Raw genomic sequence first — 15203 nt, 5'->3', positions numbered from 1 at the left:
AGGTTGGCGATTACAGACGAAAGGTGGGACAATAACTTGTTTTTTATATCCTCCACTAAACCAAATAGGAGGTGAATGGTCAACCAATCAGGCATGTGTAGTGTTAAAACCATGTCTCTGATTGGTCACTGCTGAACATAACAGAACTTTATATAGATAAGGCTCCTTAGCTTGGGAATCGGGTGCAACGAAGGCTCTGCCCTAGTGATAAAGCGGTCCCTGGGACCTCCAATAAACTCTTATTTAAAGCATTATATACCACAGAAATATACAAAGGCCAGTTCTATATATATTTATAAAACAAGCAAAATTAGTTAAAATTCATATCATTCTAAACATTTTGATTAGACACAATAAATAACATATTCTGCATTAAATATTTACAGTTGCTGTCAGAAGATCTCTTTGAGACCTCTACATAGTATTTAAAACAGGGATTGTGGGGGATGAGGCCGTTATATGGGGGAGCACAAGGGGCTGTACATAGACAGAGCGTATTGGTAGGGTCTTAGGGGGGAGGAGGACCAGGCCTGCTCTGAAGAATCCCTGTTTTAAATGCCACAAATGTTCTATACAAAAGACAATAGAAATATATGTATATAATATTTTTTAAGTAAAATATACGGATCTGATTGTCTTCTACTGACGCATTGTAGGATATTACTCAGGTATACGGTAAAAGGCAGGTAAGGTGCTGTATAGGAAGTGGTGTATATTATTAGATAACAGGAAAGGACCGCACTAAGGTATTAAGGCATAATGCAGCCACCGCTTGAGATCTATAATTTCACAACAAGCGAAGGAATGTGAAATGTTCTTTGACTATTAATCAGTACAGGGTGGACGATCAGGGGGTTGAACGCGCCAAGCTGTCCACCTCTGATAGAGCAAGCATGGCACATCTGTGTCCAGAAAGCAAGGAAGGTTTGCGTTGAATGTCCTAAGCCAGCGATGGTGAATATTCAGCGTATACTTGCGTTTTCTAGCACTTCCCATGTGAAGTGGCGATTGTTCTGGCTCTCTCAGAAGTTTCAGATCATCCGTCAACGTTCAAAGGAGATGGCTGATCTATGGCGAACGTATGGATTTCCCTTGTTGGCCTCAGCCGGTGCAATACATTTATTATGACAGGACAATGGTTCTTACAACTTTTGATGTTTACAGAAGCGCAATGTGTGGCGGAGTCGCAGAGGAAACAGAAGGTGGTGTGAAGGGTCTCGCAGGTTAAAGAGGAAGCCGTTCAATAAAAAGATGTCTGCCAGGTCCTCTTCTTCTATGTTTGATTTCTAGCGGGGAAGCCAGAAAACTCCTTCCTGATAATTTCATTCACTGCCGAGAAAAGAGAGCAGAAAATTACAATTAATCCACATAAAGTAAACACGGAGAGATCTGGAGGAGGAAAGGAAATGGAGGCAGGATTGTGTATTTATGTTCAACATGAGAATGGCTTTCCGCCTGCTGTCAGAGCTCTATGAACTCTACATTGATCAATTCATTCCATTTCCTACCCATAAAACGTACGTGAGAACCCAGCTGCCCATCATATTGATGCCCTGCTTTGAGGAAAGTCAGAAATACAACATTTTGCCTGGAATGGTAAGGAAAGAGAAAATGGGGAAAAAACTGAGGTTTCTGCCCCATTATAATGTTGCAGGTGCCACAACAACTAAGCAGATAAACCTTTTTGGGTCTCTCTGCACCACGCAGGGCCAGTCTCTGTTTCAGAGTAAAAAATAAATAAGCACAGGATCTGCTCCTAATTCGATAAGGGAATGCAGCAGTTTTCATTAAAGATCATCACTAAATCACAACTGGAATACAGGAACTATCAGCAGACGCCAGACATCCCGCTCTCTGCACGTGCAGCGATTCCACTACACAAGCAGAACCTGCAGAAGGCAACAACCCTCATCCTCACGCCTGCATTCAGGTGAGCAGGAGGGTGGGGACAGGCCAAAGGTTTCCAGAACACAGAGCTCCAGATGAACTGTTCTTTGTTTTGTCTTTTATGGACACAGAACAGGGGACAGATCGCTACTGATTAAAAAAGGGGCTTGCACCCCTTTAGTTAATTATAAGCTGAAAAGATGGAACAGATGCCGCTTCTATGGCCTCGTACACACGATAGGATCGCCAGAGGAGAACGGTCTGAAGGACCGTTTTCATCAGTCTAAACCGATCGTGTGTGGGCCCCATAGGTTATTTAACCTTTGGTCAAAAAAATGAGAACTTGCTTTAAAATTAAACCGATGGACGCCTAACCGATAGGTCAAAACCGATTGTTAGTATGCAAAAGCATCGGTTAAAAACCCACGCATGCTCAGAATCAAGTCGACGCATGCTTGGAAGCATTGAACTTTGTTTTTTTCAGCACGTCGTTGTGTTTTACATCACCGCGTTCTGACACGATCGGTTATTTAACCTATGGTGTGTAGGCGTGACGGACCATCAGTCAGCTTCATCGGTTAACTTAAGACAACTGTCCTTCAGACCGTTTTCATCGGATGGACTGATCGTGTGTACGAGGCTTAAGAGTGGCGCAGGCATACAGCCTGCACCACTCTTTGTTAATTCCCTTATATATGTGTGTAGGTGCAGCAGTGAAGTATTTAGACAAAGTAATATTTATCTGTGTGTTCAGGTAATCCCCAAATCAAGCCAAACTCTGTAAGCAAAGCTTTCACTTCATTCTCAACTGCCCTGTCCCCCCCGACTCTGATGGCATTTTCTACCATTGGAATAAATCTATATTTACGAATAACTACACAAAGTGTTACAGACCCTTACAGTGTAAGTAGACCCCCCTATAGTTTTCAGTCAAGGAAGCTGCCATCTTGGCCTCTGTTTAATCTACAACTACCATTGTTCTGCACATGTGATCAGTTTAGACACCAGCCATCGGATGGTTTGACAGTTTGGTTAAGAGCACAACCAATGGGAGTGTTACATTTCCGGCACGTGACGGAAATCAAACTGTTTTATGGATGGGTTTACTTAGCTTTGTGCGGGGGAAAAAATGGATTGAGATTCAGCCAGAAAGCTTTGGGGGGGGGGGGAATACTATAAGGCCGCGTACACACCATCAGTCAAAACCGATGAAAACGGACTGAAGGACCGTTTCATCGGTTAACCGATGAAGCTGACTGATGGTCTGATGTGCCTACACACCATCGGTTAAAAAAACGATCGTGTCAGAACGCAGTGACGTAAAACACACGACGTGCTAAAAAAAACGAAGTTCAATGCTTCCAAGCATGCGTCGACTTGATTCTGAGCATGCGCGGCCTTTTGACCGATGCTTTTGAATACTAACGATCGGTTTTGACCTATCGGTTAGGTGTATATCGGTCAAATTTCAAAGCAAGTTCTCTTTTTTTTGACCGAAAAATAACTGACCGATGGGGCCCACACACGATCGGTTTGGACCGATGAAACGGTCCTTCAGTCCGTTTTCATCGGTTTTGACTGATCCTGTGTACGTGGCCTAAGTGTAGTTCTGTGTACTCTGACATGCATGACACTATTGGTGCCCCTCACCAGACCAAACTGTATATTTTATATATAGTCTTCAGTATGTTCAGGTCTACCGATACAGATAATGCATCCCGTGTCACATGGAAATCACCACCGATAAAAGTAGATTATGAAACTGTCGGCTCTTTTGTAGCAGCGCACATCTATAATTAGACTCTGCGGTTGACATATTACTTCCTAATTTGAATACCCAGGAAGTGAGAGGAGTATTAGGTGGAAACAATGAGAGTCTGAATATAGTAACAGGTAGAAGAAGTGGGCACTGTGGCAGGGCAACATCCTCTGAGAACGACAAGAATGGTGTCACATAAACATCACATCTCTGGTCACCGGCCCAGACGCTCGTATATAATCAGCGGAATTGATAAAATAATGTATAAGGAGAGGAAATTAATAAAACATCTGTATTCATGTAGGCGTGAGATCTAATACAAGATATTTCTTGTTTTCTACCAAGTACCTTTTAATGTCTTTTCTAAGACAATGTATCAGCAGTATTGCTAACCAATCGTGATAAAAACATTAATGCAACCATGCAAAGTAATCAGAATGGTGTGAATAAAGCTTGAGTCATGGACAATTCCCACTCAATGAGCCAATATTCAAGCCATTGGTGGCCTTGTCAGCTGACTAAAAAATTGAAGGAGCCTGATGCAAAATTTGTGACTGAACAGGGACTGCATCTGATAGGATGCCCAAATTTTCTGACATCCACTGGTGCCTGGTGTCTGAAGTCAACAGCAGAAAGGGGGGGGGGGTCCTCCATCCATGCTGTGTGGACTGATTATTATAAGCCAGGAACTGGTGCCAAGCTACAGGTAAACTCTGTCATAACTTATCTACTGCAGTGGACCTACTAAGGGTCCAGGCTTCCATCATTAGGGTGGGCATACCTCTAAAGGGGTCACCAGGAACTGGTGCCAAGCTACAGGGAAACCCTGCCATATCTTATTCACTATGCTAGACCTACAAAGGGTCCAGGCTTCCATCGTCAGGGTGGGAATACACCCAAAGGGATCTTCAGGAACCAGTGCCAAGCTACAGAGAAACCCTGTCATACCTTATTCACTATGCTGGACCTATTAAAGGTCCAGGCTTCATTCATCAGGGTGGGCATACCCCCCAATGGGGTCTTTAGGGCCGGGGAACCATAGTAATGGGACATGGCTTTTGACCTGTATAGTACCCTGTGACTAACTACACATTTTTCACTTCCTGCCAAGTTGAGTGCCTAATGCAGGATCCAGTGTTTGAGGCAAACTTTACAAGCCATCCCAGCACAGTGGGGTCTGGGTACAGTCCCCAAGGCTCACACCAAGGGTAATCGATCTGTAAACTGCTAGTTAGTCCAGGGCAATGAGCAGTTAGATCTTGATACTTCACCAGAAGATCATTATAATGACACTAGGAAAATAAATGGAGTGAACAAGATTATATGGGTGCACTTTAGGGATGGACCTAGCAAGTTTGTTTTTGCCAGGGACCAGTCACCGAAAAGTCCTTTGTCATGTACTGGACGATTAAGATAAGATAATTGTCACTTGATCTGACCGATTTGTCCTGTAAAGTGTCAGTGAGTCTGTTCAATGCCCACAATGGGCAAAGTATAGGCTTCACTCTACTGTATAGGACCCTGGAGCACTTTGGAACTTGTTTTATGGCCCTTGGACCCAAGCAGTCTGTAGTGGGAGCATTGATGTATAAAGAAGTGATGGCAGCAATGTCGACTAGTCTCATGTAACAGTCTCTGACCACCATTTCCTGTTTGTGTTTGCAATCTCTGACAGCCCTCTCTATTATTACATATACTGAAGATTATCTTGGTGATGTCAGGGGCCGCAGTTACTTACCTTCCGCTCGCTCATCTGACAATCGTTTCACTGCCGGTTCACCTAGCAAAATCCCCAGTACATTTGGGTATGGAGTTATGTGCCAGGGTGCCTTGTGTGACCACTCGCCAAGCTTGAGCACTCTCACGTGAAATGCGCGCAGTTGCAGCACGTTGGTCCAGCCTTTATGGCATTATATCGCCTTCTCGCTACCTCTCGAAACTGTGTTTGGATCACTTTTCAGAGGCACGACAGTTTAGCTCTACACAGGGCCATCTTTAATATTGATTGGACCCTGGGCAAAAACTTTTATTGGGCCCTCCTGAATCCACTTATCAACTATTTGTGGGCAGTGCAGGCTCAAGGGGAAGTTGCCTTGGGCCCCACAACAATGACTGGGCCTGGGGCAGCTTCCCCCTTTGCCCTGTGTTAAAGACGGCCCTGGTTCTACACCTAGCCAGGGGCGGATTTTCTCTCCCTGCCACCCCAGGGCCAGATTCCACAATGCTCTTTATTGACCCTGTCACCTCCAAAACAGAGTCCTGGCACTGTGGGGGGGGGGGGGATGTCTTATGGGCAGCACACATTTGACAAGTGATTTTGGCGACATCGCCGCAATCACTTAACGAGCGAGCGGATTCCCACACACAATTCTCCCACACAGCAACTTACCGCCCTTAACTTTATGTTCCGGCCTTCCGGGGGACTCCATGCCGCCCCTCGGCGCCCTGCCACCCCGAGGCCTGGCCTTGTGGCCTTGTGGGAAATCTGGGCCTGGACCTAGCCTAATGTTTTTAAACCTGGGCACAATTCCCTCTTCAAAAAATTATTTTGTAGAGAACAATGTTTGTTTAGAATAATTTTGCTAAATTAGAATCAGCAACGGGGTAAAACTTTTGCTGGCAACAGTCAATCAGAGTTTTTATTTTAATACTTGAACTACAATAACAACAAGGGATGGAAAGCTCTTGCTGGCGAAGCCAGAGATATGAAGCTCGGCAAGGACACCAATAAATAACGTTTTCACGTGTAAACGAATGGCTCTGGCAGGATATGTCATTGTTGGTAGTTGGACTTGTTTTATGTTTGCTTATTACCCCTCCGGTTTGGCTTTAATGTGTGAGCGGCCTGTAAGGTATTCATTTCCTGACGCGCCACATGTAAAATAAAGCGGGGTTTTATTGTGAGATCACTCGGTATTGAGCCGGCCTTTGTGGAGAAGTTGTAAAAAGTATATTAAAATCTATTTTCCAGCTGAATGGGCCACTGTTTGGCGAAGGTCTGTTTCCTGAGCCAGCAGGTGGCTGCCAAGCCTCTTAAAAAGGAACCTTTTGAATGGCACCTACGAGTAGCCGGCGTGTCAATGGACACACAAAGGAAGAGCTTATATACAGAGTGTGTGCGGTGTGGTCACAATGTGCGCAGTGTATTCCTCCGAGACACAGGTGACTAATACATTAGTAGACGCGCTATTGGTGTTGGCTCTCCGCGCCCCTCATAGTTTTATAGTGCAAATTAATTCAGAGGTAGCAGAATGAAAATGAACTGAGAACAGTGAATCGGAGATCTGATTCCTGCAGCGGGAGCACAGAACTGGAAGGAGCCGGGCAAAAACACAAATGGCCTCTGTGGGATAATGACATTAAAAGGGAAGTATGGGATTTTTCAGAATCATACTTAATCACTTGCTCTAAGACTGAGAACTGAACGACCGATCACCGCTGATCGCTCAGTTCTAACAGCTCCCTGAGCAGAGAGCTAGTGATTGTCAGTCACCGGCTACCTGTTGTGTCCCCCCCCTCTCGCTCACTGGAGCACTGGGTTATGGGGGAAGTGGGCAGCTCAGGCATGTGGGTGGATCCCAACTCCATTGTTGCAATCTTGCCTCAGCCTGGACCGGCTCTGTGACTTTAGCCCGCTGTCTGCTAAAAAATGAGTCACAGGAGTGCAGAACGAACTGCACTTCTGTGATCCATAGGAGGAGTACAGCCAAACAAACTTTCCCTGTACTTCTCAATTAAAGTGGATCTGGGGGAATTCTCTAAGGCCCCTTTCACACTGGGGTGGGAGGTGCGGTGGCAGTAAAGCGCCGCTATTTTTAATGGGCGCTTTACCGTCGGAATTGCGGTGGTATTCGGCCGCTAGCGGTGCGGGTTTACCTGAAAAAGGGTTAATACCGCCGGCAATGCGCCTCTGTAGAGGCGCATTGCCGGCGGTATAGCCGTGGTTTCCCATTGCTTTCAATGGGAAGGAGCGGTGGAGGAGCGGTAAACACACGCTCCTTCACTGTTCCAAAGATGCACCTAGCAGGACTTTTGGAGCGGTCCTGCTAGCGTCCTTAAGTGTGAATGGAGCCTAAGGCTCCATTCACACCTTGGTGTCCCGTTTTGTGGAAACGCCAAAAATCACGGGATGCTTTTGCAAACCCTGCTTTTTTGAATGGCACCAAATCGCGGAAAAACATGCAAGCAGAATTGCGGAATGCCCGACACCCCAAAAGAAGTACTTCTTTTGGGGCGTTGGGCGTTTCCACGATTCTGTTTCTGCATTTATTTACCGCGATTCGTTGGACAACAATCGTGGCAAAATTGTGACACAATTTGGTGCCATTCTAAATAGCAGGGATCGCAAGGACGTCCCACAATTTGCAGCGTTTCTGAATCGTGGGCAGAATCGCACAGAGTTCCGCCCACAAAACAAAACACCAAGGTGTGAATGGAGCCTAGGGCTCCGTTCACATCTTGGGGGCGACAATCACGGGTAAAAATGTGCAAACAGAATCCCGGAATTCCTATCACACAAAAGAAGCTCATGTACTTATTTTGGACCTTCGATTTTAACGCGATTGTCCCCCCACGAAAATCATGCCGCGTTTGGGGTACTATTACGAGCAGCGCACGCTATTGCAAATCGCGGGCAGAATCGCGGTGATTCTGCCCATGATTCAGAATGCCGATTCAACCTTACTTCTTGCTGTGTCTCTGGTACAGGAAGTGACAGAGGTCTTACCCATTCCCTGACTATATCGAAAACCAAACAAAAAAAAAAGTTTTTGACTTTACATACATTTTAATACAATCAGCAGAGTCAATAGAAACAAGTGCATTTCAGCCTGACTAGGAGACATTTTCCAGAATATTGAAGATCATGCATGCTCCTTAAAGACAGAGAAAGATCGAGGGGTGACCAGCCTGTCAGGTGGACTCAGAGTGAAACAGAAACGTAAAGAGATTCAGAGAGGTGGCATCAGAAATGTGAGAAGCTGCCAGGAATAGAGGTAGTAAAATGAGTTACCTTTTCCTTTCAATTCTTGACTCACAGAGCCGTGGCCCTCGGCCTCATATAATGTTTTGTATCCAGCTAAGGTTTGTATCTATCAGTTCTGAAAAAGATTTGCAAAAACCAATTTTCAGTTTCCAGTATATAGAGAAAAAAAAAAATCCAAAGCAACTTTCAATTTTCTGAGTGCCAGAAGTCAAATGACAAATTTCCATCAACGTCAACCAAATAATTACACAATAATAATAAAAAATAAAAAAAACATATGCAAAAAAACAAACTGTTTTGGGGAAGGGACTTTAAAGGCACCAACAAATTTTGGATATATAAAAAAAGTTTTATTTAGGTATAAACATGTTCAAAGTCTATTTAAGATAAAACATTATGAACATAGAGGTTCAAGAATACAGAAACAAGTTGTGACATATCCTATTCAGTTTCAACATAACATCACATAACATTGATATCCCCAACGTTTCGACCACAGGAAGTCTTCTTCAGGGGGTTCTTTGTGGAAGAATACAATGAAATAGGCAAATGTTTATGTAGAGAGATCAAAATTGGATGCCAATAACCCCTCAATTCACATCCAGGAGTCAGATCAAGGGAAGATTTTCTTGCTAGTCCTAAAAAGAGTCATACACTCTGTGAAAAGCCCCAGAGGTATTCAGTGTGATGGACAAGGAGGGAAATATTCTACTTCCAATTTTCCACACTCGAGAAAGATGTACCCTTGAAGGGGACAGCAGTGCAATTCTAAAGGGAAAAGCATCCGCTTGGTGCTCCATATGTTGCAGGGTGAGCACCAAGCGGATGCTCACCCTGCAATACTGTATATGGAAATCCTGAAGAATACCTCCTGTAGTCGAAACGTTGCGGGTATCAATGTGATGTTATGTTGAATCTGAATAGGATATGTTGCAACTCGTTTCTGTATTCTTGAACCTCTATGTTCATGATATTTTATCTTCAATAGAATTTTAACGTGTTTGTAAATAAAACTTTTTTTATCTATCCAAATCTAACAGTGTTTTTTTGGTGCCTTTTAAAGTCCCTTCCCCAATCCAGTTTGTTTTTTTGCATATATACACTGGCATGTGGCACCCATTCAACACTTTGAATAGGCTTTTGATAAATATTTTGTAAAAAAAAAACATATGAGGAGTGCTGGTGGTGATATGGCAGATGTGACGATGGTCTCTGGGTATACATCCCACCGTCTGTCAGCATCCCAGCAAAGTACAAACTCATATATATTAGAGCTTGTACTTAGTTCCCTTATGGGACAGTACAGGCAGGCCCCAGGGGTACAAACAAGATGCGTTCTGTAGGTTTGTTCTTAAAGTGTTACCAAACCCACAACCGTAAAATCAGTCTGTATATGCAGTAAATAAGCATGCTGGTTATACTCACTGTCCTCTGCATTGTGTAAATAGGCTGTTTGATCCTGTCTTTTCTGATCTTCCCCTTCTTTTACTGCCCCCAATCCATCTGCTGATAGAACAGGGCCTTGGAGGCACTCTGCACATGCACAGTTTGGTGTGTATTGCTAGAGTTTTTTTTATTTGGGGGGGGGGGGGGGCATGTGATCAGCACAGGGCCAATCAGCACTGTCCAGACAGAGAGTCAGGGGGTCATGCAGTCTCATAGAACACTCAGAGGAGAATGAAAATCCTCCTACAATATTTAACCAGTGCTCAGCCAGACATTGATAGAAGTCACAAGACTGCTCTATACTGCTGATGAGAAAAGGTATTTAGCAGTTTATATTTACGAAAATAATTGCATGTCCATGTTCTGTTTACTGTAGGAGACCAGAAATGCAGACTCCTGGGTTTACCTGTATGCAGGTTGGAACAAGTACATTTTTTTAACTGTAACCTCAGCCCAAAATTTTTTTTTTGGGGGATACCATAGGGAAGGGTTAACCGGCCATGCAATGATGTGGGATTGCTTATAGGTCCTCCAGACAGTAGGTGGCAGCATGTGGCAGCAGCAAGATGAGATGAGCATGCCTTGCGCGCTCCCAGCACAGTTACAGTAGCTAACGGAAGGCTCCCAATCACTACTTGCAGTTGGGAGCTTTCCGATCATGTGACAGCCAATCACGGCAGTCACATGATCATAAACCCCACCCCGAGAATGGAAGGTGTAACGGAATGTCCCACACTCCGCTTGAGTGCTTCCGTCATGTACCGCTTCCTCCAGTCTGAATATAGATATTAGATATTATAGTCGCATATTACGACCAAAAACTAGGCAGGGCTTAAAAGCTGGAACAGAGGCACACAGAGATCAGGGCTGTGTAGACTAAGCCCCCCACCCAAAGTGACTCCCGTCACAGAAGGAATTATGACTTTCACATGAATTGGCACCTTGTGAGGAACTTTTTTTGCACATTGATTAGATACTTTTTGAAGCACTTTTCAAATAAAATAAGTATAAGGCCGCATACACACAGTCGTTCCAAACCGATGAGAATGGTCCGACGGGCCATTTCCATCGGTTCACCGCTGAAGTGGCCTGATGGTCTGATGTGCGTACAGACCATCGTTCCAAAAACCGATTGGGTCAGAACGCGGTGAAGTCAAACACACAATGTGCTGAATAAAACGAAGTTCAATGCTTCCAAGCATGCGTCGACTTGATTCTGAGTATGCGCGGGTTTTGAACCGATGCTTTCTGTACTAACCATCGGTTTGGACCGATCGGGCAGCGGGCCATCGGTTCGATTTTGAAGCAAGTTTTAAAATTTTGGACCGAAGGACAACAGACCGATGGGCTATACACACCGTCGGTTTGGACCGATGAAACTGAACCTCGGTCCATTCTCATCGGTTTTGTCCGACCTTGTGTATGCGGCCTAAGTGTTTCATTGATATTTATTGCCTGAGACTCCTGTGTCAGGGGTCATATGTATACTGAAGATCTGGATCTCACCCTGAGAGGGAGGACAACCTCCTTTTATACAAGTTCTTTATTTATACATACAATATAGAAAATACAGTTTGGGGGGTTTTCAGAGTCTCTCTTACATGATTTTATTATTGCCCAATCGTGGCTTTATCTGACTTTCAAAAAATTCTGCCTTTTTTCTTTATATGCATTTTTTTATTTGGTTGTGCTCTGACAATGGAGAGCACAACCAAACAAAGAAATGCATATAAAGAAAAAGGCAGATTTTTGGAAAGTCAGATAAAGCAATTGGGCAATAATAAAATCATGTAAGCCAAGGTTCACACTGGGCTGCGGGAATGAAGCCGTGCGAGTTCAGCTGATTTCACTCCCGCTTGTTAGTGCCGATTTCAGCCGCCATTTCAGAGGTATCTGTGCAGGTTTCTCCACAGATGTCAATGTAAATCGCAGGCCGAAATCGCAAAAAGTAGTACAGAAACTACTGCAGATGCGGCGTCGCACCGATTAGGATGGTGCCATTGCGGGCAAATGCCGCTGATTTGACATGCGATTTCACATGTCAAATCGCACCAGTGTGAACCAGGGCTTAAAGAGACTTTTCATGTGAATGAGCCCTAAGGGTGCCGCTCCTGAATGCAACTAAGGGTTCATTCACAAGTGCACAAGGCACCGCTGATCCTCTGAAAAGTGATCCAAGTATGTTTGACAGGTGGCGAGGAGGCGATATATTGCCTCTTCACCACCTGGTTTAAATCCATGATTGGTAATACGGCAATTAGAGGTTTAAATCAGTGAGGGGGTGTGAGGAGGCAACACTGTGTCCGATGATCTTTGACTTCTCCCATGCTGTTCAGGTAGATCTTCACCTCTTTAAAGGGGAGTTCCAGGCTTTTTTTTACAGTTTATTAAAAGCCAGCAGCTACACTTTTTGTAGCTGCTCACTTTTAATAAACAGACACTCACTTGCTCCACGGTCCAGCGATGCGCCGGCCAGAGCTCCGCTCTGCTCCTCTCCCCCCTCTCCGGCCAGCATCTTCATTCTAAGTGTGGGCACCCAGCCGTGACAGCTTTCGACTTCACGGCCGGGCATTCACTGCGTATACACGAGCGGCGCTGCGCAGAAATTGGTCACACCCAGGGGCGGACTGACCATTGAGTTTACTCGGGCACTGCCCCATGCTACTAGGGGGCCCCATCAGGGTTGCCAGGCTCAGTAAAACCAGAGACAGTATGTAAAAATCTATGTTTTTTTAGATCTGTCCCTGATATGTCCGAAACCGACATGCTTTCGATGTGAAAATCCTAGATTTTAGCTGCCCCGCCTCCTGGCGTGGTGGCCATCTGTAAGCCCGGGGGCCCAATAATCTTCTATTGCCCGGGGGCCCCATGAGTTGTCAGTCCGCCCCTGGTCACACCTATCACCTAGGCGGTCCCTGGGCAGAAGGAGAAAGTGGGACAGGAAGTCCCACTCCTCCTGAAGCCCCCCCCCCCCCAAAAAAAATTACATGCCAAATGTGGCAAATAAGGGGCAAGGAGTGGATTAAACTGAGCTTCCACTTTTGGGTGGATCTCCGCTTTAAAGTTGCCTACCCCTGGTTTAGAATATATGGTATACTGTAGGTAGATTGTATAAATTGTTTGTTTTTTTTCTGGATTTTTTTTTCACTATTTATTCCTTTCACAGACATAAATCCATAGCGCATGTTAATCTCTAAAGACACTTTTTTTTGGGACTTTATTACAAGCCCTTTCACGTTATAGCACAATGGGCGTGCCAAGTTTTCTTTGAACCAGGTGATGGGGAATTATGTTCTTAATTATTACTATTAGTAAACAGTACTGTTTACTCTTCTTTTCTTTAGAAAGTTCTGTTCACACCCTTGTGTTGAGATGCAGCCCACTACAATGAAGCAAGTACTATGAACTGACACCATAGGAAGCAAGTTTTTTTGCATTGACTTATGTGGGGGATGATGCTGTTGCTGTAAGTATTTTTTGATGTTGGATGCTTTTTATATAATAAAGCTTTTTTCCTTATTTTTGGAGTGCGGTCATACCCTTTGCCTCTTGAATCACTTGCACAGACGACGGATAGGACCAGCACCTGATCATTAAGGAGGATCAGCTGGTGTTATCTGTTTGTTAATGATTTATGAGTGGGACCTCTCAGGACAAGGGTCCCGGTGCAACTGTAGTGAATGAGCCCTTAAAGAGACTTTTGAGTTGACATGTTGCTGTTTGGGTAATAGTGTCTTCAACAACTCAAGTGGTCTCTCAGAACTATTTAACCCGTCAGTTCTTTGTGTTTCTGAAGTGAAAGCTCAGAGGACAAATAATCTGAGTACTTAGAGATGAACCGGGTTTAGCAGTAGTCCTGTTTCTCAGGCTCAAGTCTCTAAATCAGCTACCTGTATAATATGTTTCATACAGTTGTTGTGATATATGTGAAGATGTTGGGTGTACTGCCACATGTTCTGCTATTTATTGACTTGCAGATTTGTTTTCATTGTTTAATCTTCTTTTTTTTTTTGTAGTGTGTACATTTTTGTACTCCTGAAATAAAAGAACGAGCACCTTAGGGCTTGAGCATAGGTGATAGCTCAGAGGGTAAGAGCTCTGGCTGGTCTGCTGGAGACCTGAGTTCAAATCCCTGTGAGGGAAAGCCTTGTGTGTCCTGGGTGCGGTGCAGTGCCTGAATCCCCCTGTTGGTGGAACAGGGCAGTGGGAGATGTTTGAGACCCACTACCATGTTCCACCAGCAAAGGGATTCAGGCACTGTGTGGCGTGCGTGTGTATATATATATATATATATATATATATATATATATATATATATATATATATATGGGTGAGGTGCAAAAAAACCTAAGTCCCTACTTTTTGAATGGACTGCCCTGGTAAGACAGCCCATTCTTATTATATATGTTGCAGTGATGTCACAGACCGTGGACCGAAGAGGAGGGGTGTCCACAACCTAATGTGATGCCCACACATGTTACAGGCCTGTGGGGACCTGGGACTGGAGCAGACTGGTGGGTTGTCCATGGCCTCCAAGCTTTCACTCAGGGATTTGAGCTCGAGTCTACTGCTCTTCACAGATTCACACTTGTGGGTCAGCAGCACTTTTTATGGATTTACAACTTGGAGCCTACAGTGCTTTGTGAATACGCAGTCTGGGTTTTTAGCGCTTTCATGGATTGGCACTCAGGGTCTACAGCGCTGTTGTGGATTCGAACTCGGGTCTACAGCGCCCTGGTCAACACTCTCATCCACTGAGCTAATCGCCTCTGCTCAATCACTGAGGTGTTCGTTCTTCTATTTCAAGAGTAAAACATCATCACAAATTCAAATAGATGAATGAGGATTCGAACCGGCGACTCTAAAATCACTGCTGGAGTAAGAGGTGGTCTGTTAAACCACTGAACCAGACAGCTCTTTATACATTGACTCAAATTAAAAATAGATAGAACTAGATTTGAACCCGCAACTCTAAAACTTCTGTTGGGTCAGTGGCAGGTTGCTTGACCCCTGCACCAGAGCGCAGTAGGACTTGGGGTTTAGCAGCCAGCCCTTTAGACATTACATTTGGTAATTCAAGACTTACTATTTAAAATTACTCAAATCTCAGGTTGGTGAGAATTGGGA

The 15203-nt window shown here is 44.5% G+C and overlaps 1 protein-coding gene across 3 annotated transcripts in view; it reads right to left on the bottom strand.

The window, feature by feature from the left end:
- Positions 1–132: 132 nt before the first annotated feature.
- Positions 133–15203, bottom strand: part of NFATC2 (nuclear factor of activated T cells 2) — a 162511-nt gene continuing 147440 nt past the window's right edge. For 2 of the 3 annotated variants that reach the window (XM_040330962.1, XM_040330960.1), the window contains exon 10: positions 133–1329. In XM_040330962.1, coding sequence (XP_040186896.1) covers positions 1274–1329 — 56 coding nt within the window. In that variant the 3' untranslated portion in view covers positions 133–1273. Of the gene's footprint in view, positions 1330–8657; positions 8746–15203 lie in introns of all 3 variants that reach the window. The other variant, XM_040330961.1, reaches the window with a different exon arrangement.

Source organism: Rana temporaria, chromosome 12, assembly GCF_905171775.1.
Source record: "Rana temporaria chromosome 12, aRanTem1.1, whole genome shotgun sequence".
Lineage (NCBI taxonomy): Eukaryota > Metazoa > Chordata > Amphibia > Anura > Ranidae > Rana > Rana temporaria.
The sequence above is the reverse complement of the archived record's forward strand: the minus strand, read 5'-3'. Positions and strand labels throughout refer to the sequence as shown.